General features: G+C 47.0%; 1 protein-coding gene across 1 annotated transcript in view; it reads right to left on the bottom strand.

Moving 5' to 3' along the window:
- LOC144112447 (protein Skeletor, isoforms B/C-like) overlaps window positions 1-25,936 on the bottom strand; it is a 100,625-nt gene that overhangs the window by 6,803 nt on the left and 67,886 nt on the right. Inside the window, exons 11-19 of the mRNA XM_077645282.1 lie at window positions 15,815-15,983; window positions 15,178-15,250; window positions 13,243-13,423; window positions 11,600-11,723; window positions 11,219-11,361; window positions 10,360-10,483; window positions 9,297-9,416; window positions 3,697-3,885; window positions 2,802-3,001 (exon numbers count right to left, since the gene is read on the bottom strand). Coding sequence (XP_077501408.1) covers window positions 2,802-3,001; window positions 3,697-3,885; window positions 9,297-9,416; window positions 10,360-10,483; window positions 11,219-11,361; window positions 11,600-11,723; window positions 13,243-13,423; window positions 15,178-15,250; window positions 15,815-15,983 — 1,323 coding nt within the window. The remainder of the gene's footprint in view (window positions 1-2,801; window positions 3,002-3,696; window positions 3,886-9,296; window positions 9,417-10,359; window positions 10,484-11,218; window positions 11,362-11,599; window positions 11,724-13,242; window positions 13,424-15,177; window positions 15,251-15,814; window positions 15,984-25,936) is intronic.

Below are 25,936 nucleotides of genomic sequence, written 5' to 3'. Positions count from 1 at the left end.
CTAATATTGTCGACAGTCGTCTGAGCCACCTAGGAGTATATGTTTAAATCGTTCATTTCGCAGTTACTTAAGTTGCTGGTTGAAGTTGTGAGTGTTCATCGGGATGTATTTTATAGGATAATATTTGAAACCAAGAATTGTAGACTGAATATACTGTTGTTCTTGTTTACTTTTCTGTTCCAGTGGCCTTGATACATTGCTCCTTTGTCCTCTTTCCCTTTTTTCATCTAATTTTATTATACTTTTCTTCACTTTAATCTTCTACCCACTGCCTTGCAACAATTCTTGGGTGCTGCAGGGTATTTTGATAATAAATAAGATAAATAAAGAAAGATTTCTTTAAAAATTTCTTCACTGGCTGAGGAACGGGAAAAGTTTTAACGAGAAAAATACAGAATGATAGTCAGTACAGATTCACAATTGAAGAAAATACAGAGCACAGGGCAGGACGAACGAGCAACAAGCGAAACACACAGCGCTGAGAGCCAGAGGTAGTCACAATAGCCAAAAGAGCTATTTTTCTACACCGCCTAGAGATGTTAAGCATATAAGTGAAGGGGAAATAGGTGCTCGTATGGCATACATGACGGAAGCCAAGAGCCAACGAAACCAAGGAGCACAGAGAATGGCTTTTCTTTTTAATTTGTAGCTTTTCATCAGTGGGAGCTCAAAAAAAGTAGAAGGAAAACAACCAAATGCCGCCGGTGGGATCCGAACCCAGGACCTCCGAATTTCGCGTCCGGTGCTCTACCAACTGAGCTACTGCGACGGGTGTCCAAACTTCTACTTTCGGGGGTATTTATCTGTACGGTAAGCGAACATTGAGGGAACCCACCGGCGGCGTGTGGCTGTTTTTTTCTTCTGCTTTTATTAATCTCCCACTGATAAAAAAACTACGAATAAAAAAAAACATCCCCCATGCTCCTTGGTTTCGGTGACAGTTGGCTTCCGTCATGTATGCTTACCCTTAGAGCTGGGCATCTTGCTGCCCGCTGCGAAGGAACATGGTTTTTATCGCTAACTAGGCTTTGTTTTTACGTTACCACATTGCGTACAAAGCTCAATAAATCCAAGTATGTGGCATGAGCGCGTAATGAAAATTCCGCGCTTGACGCGCACATTCACTGATCGCTGCCCTGGCACACTTTGGCGTAACCACTGTATTCTTTGTCGTTCGCCAAGTCTCCACTGAGCTTTGCCGCGTGCTCTAAGCCAAACCTCGCTTCTTGCACTGCAGGGGACACTGAAGGGGTCCCGAACTGCTTAGCCATAAAATGTTTCCCATTTTCCCTAGCGTATGAAATGTGTTACACTCCGTCTCCACAAGCGAAGCTTCGCCTAGCGAGGACACATCACATCCGGCGACCACCGGAAGGGTGGCTTTATATACTGACAGCATCCGCAATCCCACGCTCACAATCTCCATGTATCGTGGCATGCGTAGCGTACCACGTGGGTACTAATATTGAAGCGTTTTGTTATTAAGGGCCCATTCACACTTGAGAGTCGCAGAGGTCGGGCGACAGTTTTGGTCGAAAAGCGACAGTCGCAATCAGCCGCGTTGACCGATTTCCTAGCCGTGCGACTGCGAGTCGAAAACCGCTGAACCAATCAGCGAGCGAGCCGCGCGCAACGACGCCGCACGCGGGTGCTGCGGGCGACGAACTGCGCGATCTGCTCCTTCGCTGCCCTAGTCGTCGCTAAGCCTAGCTGGTTTCACATCGATGCCGCAGCTGAGCTAGGGCGCCTCGGAACTGACCAGCGCTGTAACCAAGATGCTAATATCGTCACTGCTTTATTGTAGACACTTTCTCAGGATAACATAAAAATATGCTCGATTTCCGCGACGCCTGCAGCAGCGGAGAAAGCAGACGCCAGGTGATCAAGCCGCATTGGGCAACAGCAGCAAAGCGGCTATGAGAAGAAATCATACTTGTATCCAGCTGCTCGGTATTGGTCAACGACCCTCAAAATTGGTTCATTTTTGAACTTCTACTTCCCAGAGCATGGTATGAACACGAACAAACAACATACTAGCGCATTTTTCTGCTTGGCAAGCAGCTTGTGAGGCCGCGGTGCACATTGCCGCTATATCCTCCTCTTCGCTCAGGTCGTCGCAGTACATTGCTAATATCGACGAACCAGAACACTTTCGGGGTCCATGCGCGAGCGCAGGAGACGCGGCCAAAGGAGACGAAACTCTCAAAAGCGCGAGAACGGCGTCATTCCCAAGAGTTCTCATTTCAAACGATAATCTAACGAGAAAGCGACCCGCAGGTCGTCCTTGCAAGTGTGAATATCGGTGTTGTCGAGCTGCGATGTAGTCGCAGGCGAGTTCTGATTGGTCGCACGACCTCTTCAACTGTCAAGCGTGAATGGGCCCTTAATCCTTCACACGCATCAAGGAGGAAATACGCGGGAACCACCAGGAGGAGCATACGCCACCTTTCAACAGAGGTGCTTCGCTGCGTTAAAAGCACGGAGATCTTATAAGCTGGAAACGGGTCACTTCGCATTTGCAGCGTGCACTGTTTTTCAGACGCGTATCACAGAGGCTACGCTACACCGCCATATACGTCAGCCGTGATCACGGAGCCCTTTTCGGTGCATACGACACGAGTTTGAATCGACCGGCGCGAAAATTTTCGAATACAATTTTCTCAACCGCCTTTTTTTCCCGGCCAAAAAACAAACATACTCAGAGAGAATTGATTTCCACTCAGAACAAAATTTGAAGAAAAAAAAAGCTGAGCAGACGGGAGCACCTGACACGAACAAGCTATCATGCAAGAGCGGCGCACCTTCTTGCCGAGCACGGCGGGGTCCTCCTTGGATCCCCCGCCCTTGCTGTTGTCGGTGATGTAGAAGGGGTGGTAGCGCGCCGAGTTGCTCGCGTCTACGCCGCCCTCCACCACGAACGTGTACGTCTTGCCCCGCTCCACGTGCAGCACGGGGATGAGCTCCTCGTTGATCCACCAGGAAATGCCCCAGCCCGACTGGCCTGGGCGGTAACACTTGTTGAGTACGTGAACGCATACAACACTGCACAACAAAGTCCACACTGATGCTGCTTTCTACACAACTGCTCCTTTTCGATCTCATCCTTATATCATAAAAAAATGACAGCTGTTACAGTAACCGGAGGATGGTTATCCTCAAAGGCGGAGGGGGAATGTTCGTCTGCTTCGGCTGCTGCGAAACGCGCTGGCCGAGGAGAGGCTTAGGGGCGCCGGACTGTAGAGAAGCGCCAGTCGAAGAACGAGTGCGCGTGCTCAACAGCTACACATACCGCACATGCATTTCGTACGTTGCCTCGGCAGAAAACCAAATGAAAATACCTATGGGTTGTCACGGGCAACCTTGAATCTACGAGGCTACGTTGTCTTCCGGAGCTGGAAGGCTTTACTGCGCGTTAAAATGCGCTCCATCGCTTTCCTCTCAATGTGCCATACAGCAGCTACAAAAATATCAAACGTTCAACCATGTCGATCACATGAATTCACTCATCGCCTTACAAGCCGGTCTGTGGCTCTGCCGCCATCTGCACTTATTTTGAACAAGCTATTAGTTTTTTCGCTTTCTTCCTCCATTACTGACCACTCGATGACTCCTCGAGTTCACTGTAGAAGAACCGGGTCTTCTTCGTCTGCAGCCCACGCTGGCCGCGGCTCAGGAGCAAAGTACGGCAGCACTTACCGGTGACCCTCTCATAGCCTCGACTGCCACCCGTGGGGCCAATCTGGGCACGGAAGGTGGTGATGTTGAAGCTCTTCCAAATGTCGCGGCCGCCAAACCCAGTCCTACCCCCCGCGGGCGGCGGCAGGATGGGCGCCATCGGCGGACAGCTGCGTTGTGCGTTCCGGTTGAACTGCAGCAGCACGTCATCTGCGCAGGCGGGCCTTCCGTCATACAAGAGTCATTCGACACACCACTCCAACTCGTAAATCACGAGAAAAGTTCGCTTTAGCGGAAAATGACAAACTCTGATAGCCGCACCGCAACTGAATAGCTTCCCTTTGAACAAGAATGGGCAGTACTGACGTCTCACGCGCGGCAGCCTCTGCCAGAACTCGTTCAAGATGGCTGCCGTGGGAACCTCACTTTAGAGAATTGGCAATAAAACAGGCCGCTCACTTTTACTTCCAAGAATCAAGAAAGCAACCCCTAACTTACTTCTTTCTCCTTAGGCGAAGCATACTCCAGCCCACAGCAGGCAGCTTGGAGAAACGCACTTTGTTTTGTTGATTAGCAAGTTTGCTTTCGGTAAATATATATGAAAGACTTTAACCTTGTGAATGGGAACAACCTTCCATCTCAAGACAGCCGTAGGAAAATACCTCGCATGTTGTTTTCTAATAAATAATAATAATTATAGCCTTAATTTCCATCAACATGATGGGGGAGGTTGGGGAAAAAAGATGGACAGCATGACGGGTTCCCGCCCTCCCTCTCCCTCCCCCCGTATAATATACATAATTGTTTACATAAAGGGAGAGCTCAGCGGACGACAGAACATAACATTCCAAAATTTAGCTCTCATAACGGACATGAGAAATAAAAATAACATGTAATAAAACAAGTTATCATGAAACAAAAGAAACAACGTAGCATCAACAGCGAGGCCTATTTGTACATACTGATATAATTGTAGTGCTATTGAAGTATGTCGCATTCACATGGCTCTACACATACACCAAACTACAAATGCATATTTACACGTGGAAAAGGGTACATTTCAAGCCATAACGAAAATTACATACAAAAAGAGCACAGGAAAAAATTGTAAAGGCATCCAAAAAAATATCAATTCAGGTATAGCAGGATGAAGGCAAATGATGTTCAAGAAAATGCAACTGATCCCGAAAAAAAAAACAATTTTAGATCCTGCTTTGACGCGTCTTCGGGATGTGCGGTGTGTCTACAAAAAATATTCAATAATTCTGCCAGTTTTTGTTTAATCATTTGCGTTCCGTAGTTCGTTCTGCATCTCTCAATGTTCCAAATTGCCCGACAACCTGCATCATGCGAAGGCGTTCTCTTTGATAAGGAAGCTAAGGAAGAAAGGAAGTTTGTGTTTTGTTTGCCATCTTTTTTGTAAGTTAAGCAAAGGCAGTAAGGGCAGAGCTGAGTGATTTTTAGAATCCCTAACTTTTCATATAAAGGCAAACTTGGGTGATCCCGTGGAACATTAAAAACGTGTCGCAACATTCGTTTTTGCAATGTAAGGATTTTCTTAAATTTGCAGCAGTAGTACTCCCCCAGTCTAAGTAGTCTTAATTAGTGTGAGAGTCAAATAAAGCATTGTAAAGAATGACCTTCACATTTAATGGTAACAACTACTTATTAATGTATGTAACTCCTACGATGCTTGAAATCTTGGAAACAACATGTTGCACGTGATCATCCCATGACAGGTTTTCATTAAAAACTACACCAAGAGTCTTAAAAGCATGAAGTATCTCTTTTTGAGTTACCTAAAAACAAATCTGTATTAATAGAAACTTTTTTATTTTTTGGGACAAAAAAGTATGACCTTTGCCTTGGACGTGTTTATTTTTAATGCGTTAGCCTTTGCCCAATCATGTAGCCGTGTTAATGAGTTGTTTGCTTTAGTAATCAGATGATTATGTTCCGCAGCAGATAAAAGCATAGTCGTATCATCGGCATAAATTATATATTTAATGTTCGGTTCAATATGTACAATGTCATTTAAATATATAATAAATAAAAAGGGACCAGGGATACTTCCCTGACGTACTCGTGATGTTATTGGTTTTACAACTGGCGAGAAGCCATTGAGGTAAAAATACAGCTGACGATCATTTAAATAAGACTTTAACCGCGTTAGAACATTCCCACGTATTCCGTATGCTTCTAATTTTCTAAGCAAGAGAGAATGGTTAAGAAGGTCGAATGCTTTCGTAATGTCTACAAACACACCCTAGGCCAATTCTTTTTGTTCAAAAGCATTTAAAATGAATTCTTTTTGTTCTTGTAAAGCCATTTCTGTTGACCATTGTTTACGGAAGCAAAACTGTTACCTGGTTAGTATGTTGCGTTTATAGCAGAAGTTATTTATTTCGACGAGAATGACTTTTTCTAATCCCTTAGAGAAAACTGGAAGTATTGACACAGGTATATAATTACCAATGTCGTTCTTATCACCTTTTTTATACAACACTGTGACTTTCGCAAGATGTAATCGTTTCGGAAACTCTCCCTCTAATAAGCACAGGTTTAGTATGTAGGCCAAGCAAGGTGAAATAATTTCGATTACATGTTTCACAGTTTGAATTTTTGTGCCATCTGCATCGCTGCTTTTACTATTGTTTAGTCCTTGAAATACTGAAACAATTTCAGCCTCTATTGCAGGGCTCAAAAAAAGGGATTCCTGATGTGCTACTTTAATTTAACTGAGTGCACCATCAGTAGGACTGTCTGGATTAAGATTATCTATAATACCTATTGAACTCGTCCGCCAAACGTGCCCCCGAGATCTGTTCCTTGCTACGCTCGATCTTCGTAACAACGGTTAGATTCGTGCGGCGATAAAGGACTGCGTTTAGTTTGTTCCAAATGTCATCTGTGTTGCCTTCTGAGGTCTCAAAAAATTGCCAAGGTAATCATTTCTCGCACATCTAATCTCTTTTGTCAGCTTGTTGCGAATTATTTTAAAAGTTTTTAATACATCTGAATCACGAGTAGCTAGAAATTTAGCATATAGTTTATCCCTTGTTTTCTTCTTTCGCAGAAGTTCCCCTTGTCACCCACGGCTTCCGTATCTTCTCTGACTTCGAAAATATCTTAATAGGAAAACACTGATTGTTATATTTTTAAAAAAAGCAGCAAAAATATATTAAACACTTTCAGCGTCTGTCTCCTTAAGCACAACACACCAATCGACACACGAAATTTGCAGTTTAAACATGTTCATGGCTGTTTCTGAAAAGTCTTGAAAGTATTGCGGTGCAAGTTTCTTTTTGGGCACAGTAGACTTCTCTAAACACATATACATGCCAAAGTGATCACTTATATATGTGCCCATTGTTCCAGCTTATAATTATTTCCATGCAAGTTGGTTATAAATATGTCAATCAAAGTGGAAGATGTGGGAGTCACTCTTGTTTGTTCCCTAATAACATTATTACATCCGTAAACGTTTATTAATTGTTAAAGTTCTCGTTTTTTAGGCAAATCCCCAAGCATATTAATGTTGAAATCATCGCCAATGATTACACGTAGATTATTTTCATTTGAAAATATCAGCAAAGATTCTAGAAATACAAAAATGTTTTGCACATTCCCAGCTGGCGGACGATATATTACGCCTAATACGAATTTTTCAGTTACCAAAGAAAGAACTTCATAATCTTCATGCATGCAAGTAAAATTTGGCACTTGGTCACAAACAAGGTGTTTCTTCACCATCAAGGACACTCCTCCCTCACGAGAGGTGGTTCGGTTCAATAAATGAGTGTTGGAAGAAGGCAATTTCAGAGTATTGGCTTCATCATTATACCAGGTCTCCGCTAACATAACTGCATCAAAAGGAAAATCGAGCCTACTCAACAGTATTTCAAATTGTGCGGTTATTTTTTGCATAACGAAATTGTTGCATAACGAAACAAACCGCATGCTCGTCCACATTATATGAATACCCGCAGTCCAGAACAAACATGACATCGCCGTAATCACTCAATAAAGGCAACCTTTGCAAGAAATGGGCACAGACGCGTTCCGCGCTAAGCATTTCTGTCGAATGCGTTACCATCGAGCCCAATATTGCGCTTTGGAAGTATTATTTTACTATGAAAGATGCGAGACTGGAATTTCCTTCCATAAAGAGCAGTTGAATACTTCAACTCGAGCATGGCACAGTCAGAAGCAGCTGTGTGGTCGACAATGCTTAAACGATGCAGCAGTTTTATATTCGCATCGATTTATGTTCCCTTCGTGGCTTACTAAACCTGCGTGATATTTTTTCCTTCCTCATTTGCGGCTCTTCCTTTTCTGGTTTTGTCCGTACAGTTCAGAGCTGACAAGGGAAGGGAAATGAGGGTCTCGTTAGGACGCAGTAAATCAGCAGTCGCTGAGACCAAGGAGCCTACGGGATTGTTTCAGCCTTTTTTTTTTAATTTGTTGCCGAAACAGTCCCCTACGCTCCTTGGTTTCAACGACTGTTGGTTTCCTTCATGTGTACGTTATAACCAGCCCCTTATGTAACTTCCCTTGGCGTCAACGAGAGCCTCGGTTCTGGCAGTCCCAATGCTGTAAGTAGCATACAAGGGCTCTCCCACAGCTTCCGCTCTCCCCTTTCGATCCCGTTCTACGTGACGCCCGCGTTGATACCGGACGTCCGCCGCTAGGTACGGGGGTGGCGCTTGTGAACACTATCACGGTTATGTTACACGCAACATAAATTCCCCTGAAAATATGATTGAACAGCCGTCGTCGTTGCTCAGTTCAATAAAAAAGAGTCGCCGCAGCTCAATTGTTAGAGCATCGGACGCGAAATTCAGAGGTCATGGGCTCGGATCTCAACGGCGGCATGTGGTTGTCTTTTTTCCTATGCTTTCTAATCAGTCATAATTCAGCGACAAAATAATCTCGCTACTAATGTTCCATTGATCAACAGCACAGACAAAAAAAAACCTAAACATTCCCTTATGCCCCTTAGTTTCGGTGACGGTTGGCTTTCGTCACACTATAGGCAGCAAATCAAATGCGAACAGCGCAGCCAAGGTTCATTTTACGCCGCCGCCATCAGAGATAGGCGCTATCCGGTTTGCTGTAGTTTTGCTCCTGTTTACTTTGACGTCCGTTTTCTGGCTGTGCCACAGGAGCGCCACATTTGTAGTTTCCGCCGATCGCAACTTGTGCAGCGTGGTTCAGCTGGCGGCCGCGGCTGTAGCCCGCGTGGGTGAAGCGAGCGCTCATGGCCCCCTGGACTGTATCGCTTCGATTTTGCTTCAGTAATCGCCCGGTTATGAGCGTCTGGTTGCGACGCTAACAATGAAAATGATGGATCGGGTGATGTTCACTTTGGCCGTTGTTGAATCACTAGCTTCTGGCAATGAGCAAAACCTTATCGCCGTACTGCCACCAGAAATGTAGTGCTCTCAAGTGGCAAAGCGAGAAAACGAATTTGACAGAAAACAGAAGCAAAACTGTTGCGGAACGGAAGAGCGCTCTTATCTGTGAACACGACCGACAGATGGCGTAAAAGGGACCATGCGCTCCGCTGTTCGCATTATAGTTCAGTTGTTCATGTATGCCCTTGCTGTTATGAAACTCACCCCTTGTGACCACCATGGTGTGGTAGAGCACAGTGTCTGGCCTGTCCTTGTTGGTCGGACCCTGGGCGGCAACCACCGCCACTCGGCCCGTTGTGGCGATCGTCTTGTCGTTGCTGTCCGCTGCGCAAAAGCCGCAAACCACAACCGAGGGTTGCGACAAGTAGTGCAAACAGAAACCACTCACTGCGAGCGGCATTCTGTTTTTCTTTGCACGGGAGAGCCAAAGCTAACTTAGCGGCACGCTTGTTTCACGAAGCACAGATCGCAGACTGCGACCGGCGGCAAATGTTCACTCACTGCGGCCTTATAAAGCGCGCTGACATGCAATGTATACGGGCGTCTTATCTTTCCATCGAAAAGGGTGCGATCCCGCCTCCTTACTACTGCGGTTGTCCCGGAAACCGCAGAGAAAAGGGCCTTTTCCCTTTTGTTATTCAGTTTGATACAACTTTCTAAATGAGGCTTTTGACGTGCCTATGGCGGTTTAACCGTAGATCGAGTATCATAAACGAATTAAATTTGTACGTGATAAGATATATCCCTGCTGGTTTTGAAGCACCGTAGACAATAGTGCAGACGTTACGCGGGATCCTCGGTTCGAAGTAACGTACCGTATGTTTGTGTACAAACAATATCAGAATTCCCGCTCGTTACGTGGTGATTTAAAGTACTGTCAGTATGGCCCTCAGTATCCTGAGTGACATACTGACAGTAGGACTACCGACATGACGGTCGAATCTGTCCCGTGCAGCTGTCACTGAAAGTTACAACTCTTTGTTCCCCCAGCAAAAAGTACTTATCGACAGTCCTGCGTACAATACCTAGTACACACATATTAGTTATAATTTTCCTTTAACAATATCAAGTACCTCAACCAACTTGTGGTGGGACAAGGAAATGAAGCGAAAGCAGAAGTAAAAATTAAAAAAACCTAATTGAAGGAACAAGTTCTAGATCTTATAACCCAGAAGAGCCGACATTTGTCGGAGCAGTAGGAGTGTATAGCTCGACCTGGCAGCAGGTTAATTTGCCGGCGTCTTTGTTCGATGGAAACAAAGCGTACCGGTGGCGAGCTTGCGGGAGTAGACAACGTCGACGATGCCGTTGGCGTAGCTGGACGAGATCAGCTTCAGGTCCTCGGTGCCGCCAACTTTCGTGTCCGGACACACTCCACCGTTGCTTGAGCACTGCAACGCGCGAGTTTATTCGGCGATTTTGTGTTGTACCTTGCAGTCGACGCAGTACAGAGGCAAACAGGGCGCTACTTCGAGCTTCGGCACAACCTTACGGCATCGCATGTGCCAATGCCGCCGTTTCGTAACGGTTGTGTTACGGAAGGAAATCTTGCCCTCCTGGTCACGTCCGCGTCGACTCTTTCTCGAACAATCATTATGCGGTTCTATTTCACCGCGAATGTGATGGAGAACAATGCAGCTCAGCACCTTCCGGGACAGTGCACGGACAGACGGCAGTCACGGGAATTACGTTATGGCCTGCGTTCACGCTAGAAAGGAATTACATTTCAGAGACACCCTTCAATTTCCCGAGGGCGGTCCTTTCATCCATTACTTGTTCTCTGACTATAAACACTGCCTATGCGAAATTCTAGTCAAAAGCACTACTGCTATGCCAATGCGAATAATCTATAACGCCCATATGTAATGCAGGCTCATAATCAAAGAGGCCAAAATAGCTTATGTTTACAACAGTGCGGTAGCCTTGCATGAGACAATTATCGCAACCGGATACGCGGACTCATGCAGAAGCTAATATGCACAGCTTTCGAAGCCCTGCGCCTTCCGCCCGTGGTTTGTCACGCAGCAGGCTGTTCAATTACACTGGCTGACGGCCAGCGTCACCACCTTGAGAATGGGTCGAGCTCAAAGGGCTCATGGCGCAAGCTCACGGCAGCCAGCACCCACCTGCGCCTTGGACGAGAGGTAGTAGTCGATGACCGAGACTTGGTTGTTCGGTCCTCGGACGAAGATCACGGCCACGTCGGCCCCAACCATGACGCTCTTGTCCTTTTCGCCGCTGACGCCGAACGCCGTCCACATGCCCGGTCCTGCACGAGACTGTCCAGCTGCAGTCTACGGAAGACGGGCCTCACTCACGCACCACCAGCTGGCCGATATTCGCCGAGATTTTCCCATTTACTCACACTCAACGAGCCACTGATTTCACTAACCTACTCAGCACTGCGCTGACAGCACTTGAGCAAAAACAATGCAGTGAAGTAAAAGGCTAACCCGACCGGGGACGCTATCGCATGGGCGTCCACATCCAAAGGAGCGTCGACTCACTCGCTTGGGCTCGCACGTGGAAGGTGATGGTGTCGGTCTCCAGGTGCCAGCCCACTTGTATTCGGTTCGAGATGATGGTCTCGCAGTTGTCGAACTGCGGCGTGACAGATGGGCTCTGCTGCGCCTGCGGAAAGACAGACCCGGGCCGTGGCTCCTTGATTCGTTCCAAATGCGCTGCGCATCGCAGTTGGACAAAGCGCCCGCTGGTCCAAGAAAGCCACTTCGCTATTCAGCCTCCCTGCATTCCTCGAGGAAGCCTGTAATAACTACGCCGCACTGTGCCAACAATAGTTAAGGACAAATAGGAAAGGAGGAAATCGTATTTAAAGCCAACATTAAGCAATACCTAATGTAGGATTTTCGTCACTCTGAAACTTGAAGTTGTCTTCGGAATTTTTTTATTTCATGTGAACCTTAACTCGTCTGTTAAATTTGTTTGCTAGGGAAGGTTGGACAGCGATCGCCCCCTCTTGCAATTTATTATTGTTTGCGTGCCCATTGATGACGCTTGTATATAAAATTGTAATTATTTCGTTCCTGTGACTTTCGCTGTGTAGTGTGTGTGCCTGTATCTTTTGCGTGTGTAACAGTCAGTGTAACATAGCGAATAAACTCATGTAACAGCCCCAATTTTTTTTCTGAATTATGGTGTGAATTTTGAAGGTTAAGGCCATGCGCGAATTAAAAGAAAACGGATAACCGTATTTCTTCTCAATTATCTAGTCCAAAATAAGGGGTCCGAGAAATACACGGGTGCGGCCTATACACTAGATTATACGGTATGTATGTTTTAAACTGTTTGGAGATATATATGTTTTTTGCGTTATCATATCATTTAACTGCTCTGTAAAGTTGAGTTCGGATGTCAATGCCTCGTCAGGTTACCCAACCTTTAACCTCGGCTCCTTTTTTTTCTGAGGAAAGGAAATAATTATAAAGAAAAAAAAAGATGGGGGTGTACTTGAACTCGAGCGCTGATAGGAGACAGAAAGCCGCTGTTTCAGTGTTGTTTTCGCTACTGATTGCACTGTCGCGAGGCTATTTTCTCTTCCAATCGATAGAGACCCAACTTTCCCCGGTTAAGGCCCGTGAAAGACAGTTGCTGTCGGGAGTTGCTCCCGAGCTCAGCGACAACCCGGAAAAAACGAGAGCAGCACGCAACCTCTATCTACTTCGGGCTGCTGCGTTTACAAATGCCGGGTCTTTCACCTAAGAAGCATCATTAGCGGTGTAGCGCATCAGAATACAGAAGAGACGCGCTAACTAGCAGGCTGGTTAAGTGAAGCTAAATAGCTCATTTTTTAACTGTTCCTGTCTGGCTCTTTAATTACCAGCGGGCATGTAGCCCACCGCAAGTAATATCCACGTCAGTTTTTAGAATTCAGAAAAATCAGGTACCCTCAGCGCTGTGGCCCAACAAAGCTGACCTACATCGCGCCAAAATGCACGCGGTGTCGAAAAGCTTGCAAGCAAAAAACCTTCCAGTGGTCAAAATATCCAAAATGTGGTAAACAGCTCGCGTTTCTTGGAAATGCTTGCAATTACTCAGAACGACTGCGAGTCAAGAGGCCTTAGTTGTGAGTCAGCGCTCGCCCAGCATGCGGTGTTGTACACGCAGTTAAATCGGCAGAGCCATGGCTCACCTCCTTTTCCAGCAGCTCTAGGCTGGGAGGGACGTTGAGGTTTTTGGGAAACCTCGCCTGGATGAATGTCTCCGTGTAGGTGATGCAGTAGACCGCGAACCAGTCGATGTCGTCCACCGTAAGCTCCCCGGGCAGGGTGAGGCGCACGTCCGCGTTGACGTAGCCTCGCAGCTTCCGCGCTCTGGAAGGAACGAGTTGCCACCTCAGAGAGGCCTGCCCACTGCCATTTTTCAGCGCGCAATATTGGCTGAGGTGAATTCGAACGTGTATTCCCCTTTCATTTCTTGAAACAGCTGTGTGATCGAGGTGTGTTGGCTGGCCAAAACTTCTGCACGAAGAGAGCGCGTGAAGGAAGAGACCCACAAAGTAACCGCAGGGACATCCACACGTCGGAGCGGTTCCGAGTAGCGAAGAAAAAGTGAAGTGACGTCGTCGCCGTACAGATTCCATCCGGTGCCTTGCGTCCATTGGATAAGGCATCGTGATGCCACCGATTAAGCTGTGGCCTTTCACGGAACGTCTAAGCGCCAACACAGAAGAAGACACGAGTCAATTTCTTGTGTCCGTCTGTGTTGGCGCTTTGTCGTTCCGTATCATGCACGCCCAGTAAAAAGTTCTGCCTGAGTGCATTTTTTTTTATTCACTCAGAAACACCAAACTCGCGGTAATAAAGTATGTGGTCTAGAGGTTGTCTTAAGTAAAATGTATCAAGACTGAAAACAACCCAAAGAATCCTTCTGAATTGAAATCAAGTTAATAATTAGTTGACATTAAGTAAATACTTTTTTAGACCCTCATATCTGAACAGGAAACTTTTCCGAGTCCCATGAAAATGGTCCGACCAAGGTGCTTTGGGCGAGGTGACCTCAGCGTAGCCATTTTTATTCGGCAAAAATGAAAGCTTAGAAATTAAAAAAAAAAAACACGCGACAGCGCGCTCCGATCGCCCGAATGCGCCGCGATTACGGCGCTCTCACCAACGACTTGGTAAAACGCATTCGCGCCGTCCGAAACCTTCTGCGCAGTAGTAGTAGTAGAAGTGGTTTTATTAAGATAATAGTAAAAAGGAAGGCAAACATTTCTCCTAGTCCCGGCATCTGCCATCGGTACTGAAGCGCCTGAGCTGGGGCATCAGAAGTAAAGGATAGCAGCCCGAATGGAGAAATGAAATGAAAGAGGTGAGGGGACAGGAAGAGAGGGTAGCGGGATCTGCCCACGACTTCGCTTTACTGCTGGATGCGAGATAAGCGCCAGCGGCTGCTGACGGCGCGCCAGGAAAGAGCGCCCTTTTTAAATTTGCCGGCTTTCATTTTTGCCGAATAATAAGGGCAGCTCTGAGGCTATACCTCGTCGGAAGCACCTCGGTCGGACCATTTGCATGGCGCTCGACAATTTCACATCTCAGCCGTAAATCCGCTTGAAAAAGTTTTTTAAATAATGTCGACTAATCACTTAAGTAGGCGGAGGGAAAAAAATTACAACAGGCACTTGACTTAAAAATATCTCTTAAAAACATTCACTCTATTTAAGTTCAGAAGAGCGCTTTGATTTATAAAACAAAATCTGGATCCATTTTAACAGAGACCACCTGTATAAAGCACATTAAGTTCATATTTAAAAAAAAACACAGAGCGGTGCTTTTAGCGCGAGGCAAAACGCGCTTACTCTCAGTGTCGGTACTCGAAGGCATTGCAGTCGGGTACAGCATGCAAGTCAATCTCCAGCACGTCTGCACGCAACTGCGGTATACCGAGGCCGAATTCCAGCGCCCGCCTTCGAATAAGCCAGAGCGGTGAACACACGCTGTGCATGCATGTTCAGCTGGCCGCCAGGGGTCTTTGGTTTTGCTCGCTTTCCACGCGCGCTGCCGGGTCGTCTACAACACGCCTCTGTGTGAAATCGTGTTGTGGGCAGGCCAGCGAAGAAAACACTCACCTTCCACTCTCGTCTGGAATCTTGGTGCCATCAGGTCTCGGCCTGTCCCCCTTTCCAGCAAGGAAGAACGCATCTGGACAGAGGACAGTGCAGTCGCCCGCGAATGCACATTCGTTGAAGCTGCATCTCTTCATACGCGCAAGGTGGTGCATCGCCATCATTACCACCACATCAGCCAGCGAGATAAGTCTGCTGCAAGAGATGGGGCTCTGCCGTAGATCTTAGATATATGCTTGCATTCTCTTCATACCCGCTGGTTCTTGGTTTACATGCATGGTCAACCAAGCTTTATCTATCCTCCTTAACTTGGGCTAGACTGTCACTGCGACAGCTTTCACGCTTTCTCAAATAAATTTCAGACTAGCAAGGCGTACAGGTGATCGCAAATGCGACCTCCTATTTGCGGGTGGCATTATGCCAACAGAAAAAGCCCTTATTTTGGAATGCATCTCTTTACTGTGGGGGAGGCCTTGTTGGTTCCGATGAAGGATTACATTGGCCACCTCGTCTAGCTCTCAGCAAATTTCCCTGCGGGTGCACACGTGGCATGGAGGGCCTAGCTGCGGAGCGTTTAAAAAGCATCGGGACTCGCACAGCAAGGTGCCATTTGAGTGTGTACGCAAGCACATTGACCAACCTGGCGCCGAGCCGTCGTAGTAGAAGTTCTTGAGCAGCAGAGTTTTCTTATCCTCCACAATGACGGCCTGCGCCCGCGTGTTGTGCGCGCCGCTGATGTTGCTGGCCACGGTCGCTGGTTTGGGGTAGTCCAGGCCCTCGGCAGGAATGTCCACGTGCGCAAAGCTCGTCTACGAACACCACAGAAACAGCCACGCTACAGTTCTGCCTTTAAAATGCACGCAGCGCCAGGTGCTAAGCGTCGTATACGTGACAGCCTTTGGCCGGAAGCTTCCTTTGATAATATTGCTGACCGCCAATTTCTAGCGGGCTACCTCGGCGCACAGGCCCTCGTCTTTTGCTCCATGACCCTACGAAGACACTGCGGCGACTGTATGAACTGTACCCACGTACATCATTCATCTTTCTTCTGAACAGCACTGCTACGTCTCTCCAAAGCTTTCGCCTCTCCGTTGCTCAAAGGCTGCAAGACTCAGGGGCGTGGTCTTATACGCGTGTATTAGCCGTCGGCTAAGCATAGAGGAACGCGTTCGCCTTCCAACTAGTTGCCATCACGTAAAATGCACGCGTTGGTTTGTCTGTTCACAGTGCCTCTCAGGACCTTCTTGAGGGCACGCACAGGTGGTGTTAATGTGTTTATATATAGAACAAGAATCCAATGGAAGTCTTGGAATGAACCGGCCCTGTTTGAAGCGCGACGCTTGCAGACAAAAAAAGAAGGCTGCCTTTCTCCTATTCGAGCGCATGGAATGCACTGCAGGAGATCGTGGAAGCTGGAGGAGCCTTCCTCATCACTTTGCTTATCGAGCGACCTTCCCCGCATTGACGTGCGACTCGCCACGTGCACAAGCTTGTGCTAAGCTGCGGTGTCGTCCACTCCGTAGACTTAACTGCGGTCGCTGTAGTGGTCCGAATTTCCTCCGCCATTTAATTCTTTTTTTTTTCACTCCTTTCTCCATCCCTCACGGCAGCGTTGGCGAGAAGCAAGACAGTTACTCAGCCTCTTCTCAAACCCCATTTGTTCTCTTAGCAATCTTCGCAAACATATGCGGCGCAGGACGGAAGGGCGAAAGACGACGATTTCCAGTGCACAGGCAGCTGTGAAGGCCAAGTGGCCAGCGGGGAGCGGAACTGACCTTTTTGCGTCGCCGGACGTTCGAATCCTACACCAGGCTGTAAGCGAGCAAGTCTTTCACTGCTTCTTTCCACTCGGGTGCAAAAATTCGGAAAGTTTCATACAAGTTCGGTTGCATGTTCTGCAATAGGTTGATCATGTTCTCCTTCAGCTCCGGACGATGTCCGCCCCGATTCGCCGAGAATGGGAGCTAGTTTGTGGTTGGTCGCGGACCACGGTGTGACCTTGAGCAGGATAGACGGCTGTGTGGTATCTTTTGTGTACGCTCTGCGAAACTACGAGGAAAATGAACGGAGGAGATATGGAAATAACGGCACTTTTTTTCTGAACGTTAGGCAGGCCTGCTTTTGTACTGCGGTAAGTTACACAGGTAGAGTGCGGGTTTAGATAAGTTCTGCTGTATCAGATGAGCTGAGAATATCGCTCATCCGTTCCTTCTTCCCTCCTACTGCCTACCGGTGGTCTTGAAGCCATTCGTGGCCACAAACTAACGACCGGTTCATGGCAGAGCACTCTCTACCCTACAATAGATTGGATCACGGTCTTTTGGCACCGGAAAAGCAATACTTCAGCACACTTGGAATTTGCATTGTCCTGTCTTGGTGCGTCACTTTCTCTGCTTACAGCCATCATGTTTACGCGATAGCCGCTTTCAGCATCGATATAAAAACTGTGTCAGTACGCAAAAACGGCGTTACTGTTCTTTGAGCGCTGAATTCCCCAACTTTAATACAACCACCAGCTACTATTACGGAGACGTTCGAATACACCAGCCTTCAAACTGTGCGGATGTATAATGGCCGGAAAACATTTGCCGTACACGTAGAAAGAAGTTCCTGCCGCTACAGTGGCTCAGTCGTTATGCTGCTCGGCTGGTGAACCGAAAGACCACGGCGGTCGCATTTGAATAGAGACAAAACGCAGAAGGCGCCCGTATGCTGTGCGACATGTCAGTGCACGTTAAAGAACCCCAGGTGGTCGAAGTCATCCGAAGCCCTCGACTACGACGTCCCTCATAGCCTGAGACTTTAAACCCCGTAAAACAAAACTGTAAAACCAAAGACGTGCAAAGTCTACGCCTCGTGTCGCAAAATAAAATTGCGCAAAGAAAGCCAGATGAGCATAAAGCGCTGGGACGACTGTGGGAGCACACAGGTGTCGTGGTGGGTAGAACGGTGAAGCACGTACTTCAAACAACCTCTGAGGTTCTTTGGGAGTGTTTCTCATGAATGAATTGCATGCACTTGCGTTAACTTCCTGTTCAGCCAAGTCTACGTCATTGGCCGTGTGCCGAGACCTCTCCATAACTTTGCGGCTGCTTAAGATTATTTTGTTCGGATAGCCGACGCTGTCTTTCTCGTCTTATATCTCCTGAGCAGGCCTGCTGTCAGTCAACAAGTCCAACGTTATAGCGTTTTGACCAGTCATATAGAATTCAGTGCTACATCAAAAACTTGTTGAAAGCATAACTGCATGCTCCTAGTTCATTTGTTGCATTTAAGTGAGCGGAAGCGGTTGTGAGGAGAGCCCACAGAATTTAATGCCTCTCGAAGCAGACAGCTGCCGCTAAAGCAGCGATACTTCTATTGGAACGCCTCTAATGCGCTCACTTTGTAAACCTGTTTTCAAAGAACTTACAGCCTTTTTTTTTTGCTCTCAGCCCCCCAGCGCAGTGTGTTATAGTTTGCTGCGCGACATGGACATTGTATTCTTGCATAACTTTTTTGTTTTATTTTAAGGTTTTTTATAATGTGGGCAACTTCAGCAAACAGCAGTAATAATAGTAGTAGTAATAGCTTGCATTACTGTCATGTTGTATGACGGCAGACCAGCAGTCAGAAAGACAAGCAAGAAACGGTTTATTTTGCTGACCTGCGCCTACAAACAACTTACTGACTCAGGGACAGCGATAGCATCAATCTCGAAGAACGTGGACCGTGGCGATTGCTCAGCTCTATGCCGCGATTCTGAGGGCTAACGCCACGTGAGGAGGGAGCCACAGAAAAGATGCCTTCTATGGCGAGCTTTGATTAGCCGCAGGTGAAATCGTTACAATATCAATTGAATTATGTTTTCAAAGTAACATCAGGTTTTGTAACTCCTTAGTTTATAAACAGTACAAATTGTCTCCTTGGCGCTGACTCCATCACAGATTGACTACATAATTTATGATCGTGCTTAACAGTGCTGAATATCGATTCAGCACGGGCACCTGAAGCACTCTTTAAATGCCTTCGAGGGACTAGCCTAGATAAGTCATCGAGAGAACATCATCTTTACCTAACTTAACGTAAACATCCATAGCACCAGCAATCATCCAGAAATTTTACGCCAAACCCTTGACTATGTTCACTTCTACTGTAGTCAAAAAAATTATACCTCTCTTGAGGCCACGAAAAAACTAGAAAAAGCGGCGCGTGTGGTTGCGATCATTCATGACGAAACTGGTCGCATCCCGCATCTCAAAAAAGGGATGAAGCCCTGTGCCGGCTGCTTTCAGCGCGCAGAAACAAAAGTACAAAGCTTTGCGGCATTATTGTGCCTGCCTAACTAGTTTGCTAATCGGCACTGCGGAATAGAACGAGTGAAACCAAGTGTCGCTCAGTACAAAATGCCTGCCTGTAAATGATCGCTTTTATTAGTCGCATTGCTCCAACTACACACTCCGCCTTTGCACCGGCGGCGAAATGCTTCGTCGCCCAGTGATCTTTCAGACAGCTTCTTGGCGGCTGCCGCCTTGCAGCGCTGAAGCCGCTTCTACGAGCCCAAACGGGACCACTTAATCTCGTCGCTAAAATCATGTCAGATTTTCGGACCTGTCGCGCTGCGCAAGAAGTGACGTCACGCTCTCGCGAAAACATCCGCCTTCGCTACACTGGGCGCCGTTTCCCGGACGCTTGGGCAGGGAACGGAACCTTTCACCGGGGCCGCACAGGCGCTTCGGCTGCAGCGCAGTCTCTTAAGGCGATCGCGTTGACTTCCTGCGCTCGCGCTGCTGGGCGAAAGGGGAGCGCACAGAAAAGCGACGTTCGCATTCGCCGCTTCATTTCCTCAGGAACAAGCTCTCGCTATATGTCTTTCCACGAAGCTTCCGTCTTAGTAGATCAATGGCGCATACATTCTCGGTGCCAGCCTCTACACTTTTATGGATTCCTTTCCATCCGAATGCGTCCGGGCCATCAACCGGCCCTTGCGACGCTTTCATTTATTGTCCCACGATGTTTTTCAATTGCCTGGGTTCACAGGAAGAAGGGAAGCCTAGCAAGTACGCACCCCACCTGGGACGCAACAACAGACTATTGCCCTCACCGCACAAAGAAAGCGCCATCAGTAAAAAAACACCTTTAAGCGCTCCATGTAGCGGCCAGGTACACAAATGTGAAAACAGACATAGCCTGTGAGAGGCTGCTGTTCGTGACAAGGCAGGTATAGGTACCAAAGGCGCACCTTTTATATCCACATAAGGAAATTAACCGACTCGACACCTTGGACAAGGAAAACATGTAAACACTTTCGCAGCAGCTCATGGGAGCTGGATCAGAAGTGATGAGCTGTGCGTTAGTGCGTATTGGAGGGCCTTTCAAGACAGACAACTGGTGAAGACCATTGGCTGTCGAGATTGCAAGCTGTAGTAAATACGACAGCACTTCCAAGAACATCTTTCATGCAACCTTAGGTCAAGTGATTTGCCTGCAGCTATCTTCGAAAGTGGGCTTTCCTTTATCGTAGTTTTCTCCTGGTGTTAAAACGGGTATTTGAATGAACCTGGACGCCTGATGAAATACGCCTGAAAGGCTTTAAAGCCGGGCGCATTCCAGAGCGACAAATGAACACTAGAAATGTCTGCTGCCTTGTTGGTTAGCGGAACACCGATCGTTAAACTCTTCTCTTTTGACAGTGGTTTTATCAAGGGACACGAAAGGCGCCACTTTTCAGCCCTATACGTGATGGGAGCCACCTCTGAACAAAACTGCATGGCGTTCGTTCCTCTAATTATCGTACAATTCCATACTGGCAGGCTCCATGTAGGTCCTCGCTTCGCATGGGGAATCGGCTTCTCGGAGCGCAGCGCGTTCCCAGTCGGCACGAGACCGGACATCGAGCTCCGCAGCAGCACTTTTCTCCGGTGACTCGCGAGGCACTCCACACTCGTGGGTGTGTGAAAAAGTCGACATCTAGTTGGGTTTTCTTTTATAGCAACCCTTCAAGAATGAATTTTAATAGTTGTGTCATGAACTTCGTAAAACAAGTGGCAAACTAAATGCTCGTAGATTCAACTAAAAAAAATGTGGCAGGATGGTTACCACTGTGTAACACGATATTCAGCGACAGCTGTTACGCTATTAATATCTCCCGATACGCTGAAGTAGCGAATGTGAAAGCGACCTCATATATGTAGAGCGCTCCGTTTAGTTTTACTCCCTCTCCTCTCCGGCCCTCTCTTCGAGCGGTGCGTTTCGTGGCAGCTGCCGCAGAGGGACATTCCTTCGCCCTCGCCATGCCCTCCGCCTTCCACGACCGTAACCACCCACCGTCCTCCACTTTCGTCATACCTTCCTTCTTCCACGGTAACCACCCTCCGAGGGCTTCCCATGGCAACGCATCCATCGGTTACGCAGACTACTATCACTACTACTACTACGAGAAACGGGCGCTGCTGTAACAAAATATCCGAGCGTTGAACTAGATCTACAGTGAAGGGCTGCACAGCGTGAGTAGACGTCGCGCGTCCTGTCCGTTCCTTTCCTTCGCGCTGTGTCCGTCGCCCAAACCAGCCGCGCAATCCCATAGTCCGTGTGAGTTGCATGGTGCCACTCGAAGCACTCCGAGTAAGCGAGACAAATTAGCTGTGCACAATTAAACAACTCTTCCGTCAGAGCATTCGCAACGTCTGTCTGACGCCAGCCACCATTCATCACGCTGCCAGAACACTAGACAAAGTTAAAACTAGGAATGCATTCAATGACAGGTGGAATCCTGCCGAAATGTCTGGAGGGCGCAACGCCCCACGTTAGCGTGGCAATCAATTCACAAGAAAAGCGCATGTCCCTCATAGTAGATTGTCATAATTAAGTGGTGAGTTGCATCTTCAGACTTTTCGGCAGGATGCTATGTCTCCTGGGCGACGGCAATGTTAAGCGGCCTCAGTCAAAACAGCCGGCACTAAAGTGTTCAGGCGCTGGCACATTCCAAGATGGCCCTCCTATCTTGCCAAAGCGGGCGCGAGACATCGCAGTCTACCCTCAACAACGCCCGCGCACACATCGGCGCAGGCTGAAGTAAATGCTCATCCCAGCAGGCGTTGCGGCGTGCATACCGAGTGCCCGCTGCTGGTATGTATAGCTGGAGCCGTAATTTATAAGCATCCATTATCCATTTAATTTGACATGACGTCAGCGTGACGACAGCGTCTGGCGAAAGCAGCAAGCAGCCAATCAAAGGAATCGCAAGGCAGCGGGTCTCCACGTCGATGATAGCCTTCGCCACTTGTCGGACGCACCATTGACTGCGATATGTAGCCAATGGTGATGTGCGGTCGCCAATAAGCCAATTAAATGGTCTGGTCGCTTCCCACGGACGCTTGAAAGCCATGGCTACGTCAACCAACAGCAATGACCAATGCCAGAGGACTGAATGGATCCGATATTAAAAATACGTAATGGATCCTTGAAAAATACGGCCCCTGGTGAAGTAAGGTTACATGATCTTCCTTCACGAGTCTTATGATTCATCATCATCATCAGCCTGACTACGCCCACTGCAGGACAAAAGCCTCCCCAATGTCTCTCCAATTTACCCTGTCCTTTGCCAGCGGCACCCACCATATGCCTGCAAACCTCCTAATCTCATCCGCCCACCTAACCTTCTGCAGACCCTGCTACGCTTGCCATCTCTTGGAATCCACTCCGTTACCCTTAAGGACCAGCGGTTTTCTAGCCTTCGCAGTACATGCCCTGCCCAAGCCCACTTCTTCCTCTTGATTTCGACTAGGATGTCATTAACACGCGTTTGTTCCCTCACCCACTCTGCCCGCTTCCGGTCTCTTGTGGATGGTACCCAGCTGCTCGCGACCGCTGGAAAATTTCCAGCATCATCTTCAGCGGTGGCGAGCAGCTGGGTATCATGCGCGTCATTTCGAGTGCGTGCGAAAACTTGCTGCAAAAAAATGAAAACTGGCAGCAAAGTTACAGAAGATGCCGAGCCTAAGAAGGCCCATTGGGATTCCTTACATTCACAAGCTGCCGCGCAACGTCAAGAGAATCACCAAGAAGTGCGGCGTCAAAGTGGTTTTCTCCGCTCCTTGCAAACTTCCTAAGGTATGAGTGATGATGAAGGATGCTAAGAAGGTCCCATGCGCAGTTAGTCATGAAAGTTCACGGACTGCGTACCTGGCGTGGTGTACCTGATACCTCTTAGTTGCGGCAGAGTTTACATAGGCCAAACGGCAGACGCTTTAATGAAAGAGCAAGAGGGCACAGGTTGAAAGTAGCTAACAACGCAGTGGGGTTCTTGGCTGAGTATTGCGCGGACTGCAAAATCATAAAAAAGCGGTACTGCGTACCATGCTTCGAGAAGAGGCAGTTTTTGGCAAGGAGTGAAGACAAATGAAAAAGCCTCGTCATTGAAACTTTCCACATCGTCACTATGAACAACTGCGTTAGCAAGCCATCCATTTCCTAGTGGGCCAAATAATTTTCGTTCTTAGAAGGTCACGTGTAGGTTGTATAGTTTCGGTGGTCTCCTTTAGAGGCGTTCTTCCGTTCGTTTTGGTTTGGCAAGCGTTGTCTATGTTCTGGGAAAGGGTCGTCAGGCAATGATTGCTTGTGCGAAAGTTCCGGTTTTTATTGTATTTAGGTTTTCGAATATCACAACCTTTGTTTGGTTTCTGTTTGATTTTATTTGACTTGGTGCCTATTTTCACTGCTTTTGTAGTTTCACGAAGTAGCTTTTCTGAAATTATAGTGTTATGAGTGTATGTGACCTGGTGCCTTTTTTCGCTGTTTGATTGTTTATAGACGTAGAATGGAGCCGATAGTTTTGTTTTGATTTGTTTTTTTTCGGAGGGGCTTGCCTATCTTTTATGTGTATTCGCACTTGTGCTCGGAATCTGACTAGGCCATTGTTCATGTCAGTTGGTTGCACTTTCCACCATCTAGTTCGCGTGGCACTCGACCATGCACTTTCGCTGTGCGACGTCTATGGCTTCTGTGCTTTCTTAGAGTGGGCAGACCCAGTTTAGAACTATGGTTTACAACGCAGTGGTTTTTTAGTTGTTTTTTTTTACTTTCCTGGGCACGTGTTTACGTGCTTGCGTTTTTGATAAGGTGCTGAGATCTCTTAATGTATGCCTTGTGTTCCTTCGTGCAAAAAAGTTGTTAGTCTGTGTATGAGCGCGTCTTTGCCTCTTCGCAGTCCGTGTCTCATTTGCACAGTTCCTTCTTTGCATCTATATAAGCTATCAGGCCACGCAGAAATATGTCACAAACTCTGTCTAATTGAATAATTAATAAATTCCTAAAAGTAAAATAGGCTGAATTTACCGCGTACCTGCCTTAATTAATCATAGGTTCAAAGTTGAACGCAACCGGCTGCACAAAAGGCAATCTGGCGTGAAACCTTAGGTCTTTGAGACAACTGCGCGATATGCGCTCTCTCATTTTGCCTTGCAAGTGTCAGACCTCAAGGAATTAACGAGAATAATGGCAGTTAACTTCATAATTTTGCACGCAGTGTTTATTTAGAACAATAGCCGATTGACTAGTTAAGCGAGTTGTAAAGACTGGGCCTCGCTGGGTCCTTTTAATATATTTTTAGTTGTGCAAACGTGCCCTTGGCCATAACAGTCATAAGTACACTGCTGGCCTGTGTCGGCTATAAATGCCAAAAATAAATAATGTAATATAATATTAAAAGAAGACAACTGAACTATTTAGCATTTCGTGAAACTATTTAATGTATGTTCAGTATGCACCGACACCGCAACAGGCATATAAAGGAAGAAGAAATATTACAAGCTTGCAACCAAAATTCGTGAGGCGCAGTTTAAAGGTACTGACCACTAACAAGATCATGCCTCATATTGTGAGAAAAGAGCACCGCAATGTCGAAAAAACAGGGATTTATAATTTTAATTTGGCATTTAAGTGATTGATGGATGGGTGGATTGCCACCATGATCGGCTTTTATAAAATATTTTAGACGGTGTTGTCGGTGCAATAAATCGGTTTATAAATGTGCCACTTTTAAATACAGTTTTTAATCTTGCACTTTTAACATTAAGCTGTCTTTCTGCTTTTGAGCCACCAATCTTCCAATAGCTTTTTGCTAACTTCTACCGCAGATTCATTCACATAACCACTCACATGACCGCTCATGTCCAGTTTTCTCAGGCAAAAATTTCGAAAATTAGAAAATTGTGGCGTTGAAGGTTCTGGTGTGTAGAAAAATCTTTCTTTAAAATTGTTTCCAGGGATCGCATCGAGCAGTTAAGACTGCTATACAAAACCAATGGGCAACCAATGGGGGACGCTTTTGACGATAGCAAAAATAAGGGGATTCAAACGAAGTGGTAATCAGGGGCTCATGTAGTGAGGTTTCTTTGTGAATCAGCCGCTTTTCATGTTTTTTTTCCGACGCGAAATTCGAAGGTAGTGAGTTCGGATCCCACGGCGGCGTGTGGATGTATTTTCTTCTGCTTTCATTAATCTCCCGCTGATGAAACACTAAAATTAAAAAAGTCATACCCTATGCTTTTTGGTTTCGGGGGCTGTTGGCTTCTGTTACTTATGCTATAACTAGCACCTCTTTCCCCTTCACTTGTATGCTTGGTTAGCCTCCTAGTTCTTTTCCGCCTTTGTGAGTCAACGCTTTTTCTGTATAAGCATTTAAATACCTTTGCTGCCCACCTGTTATCGTCCAATTTCCTCAGGCGTTTTTCGTATAGTATTTTACTCTGAGCTTCCCGTGCTTCGAACGATGCCCAGCGCA

Source organism: Amblyomma americanum, chromosome 1, assembly GCF_052857255.1.
Source record: "Amblyomma americanum isolate KBUSLIRL-KWMA chromosome 1, ASM5285725v1, whole genome shotgun sequence".
Lineage (NCBI taxonomy): Eukaryota > Metazoa > Arthropoda > Arachnida > Ixodida > Ixodidae > Amblyomma > Amblyomma americanum.
The sequence above is the reverse complement of the archived record's forward strand: the minus strand, read 5'-3'. Positions and strand labels throughout refer to the sequence as shown.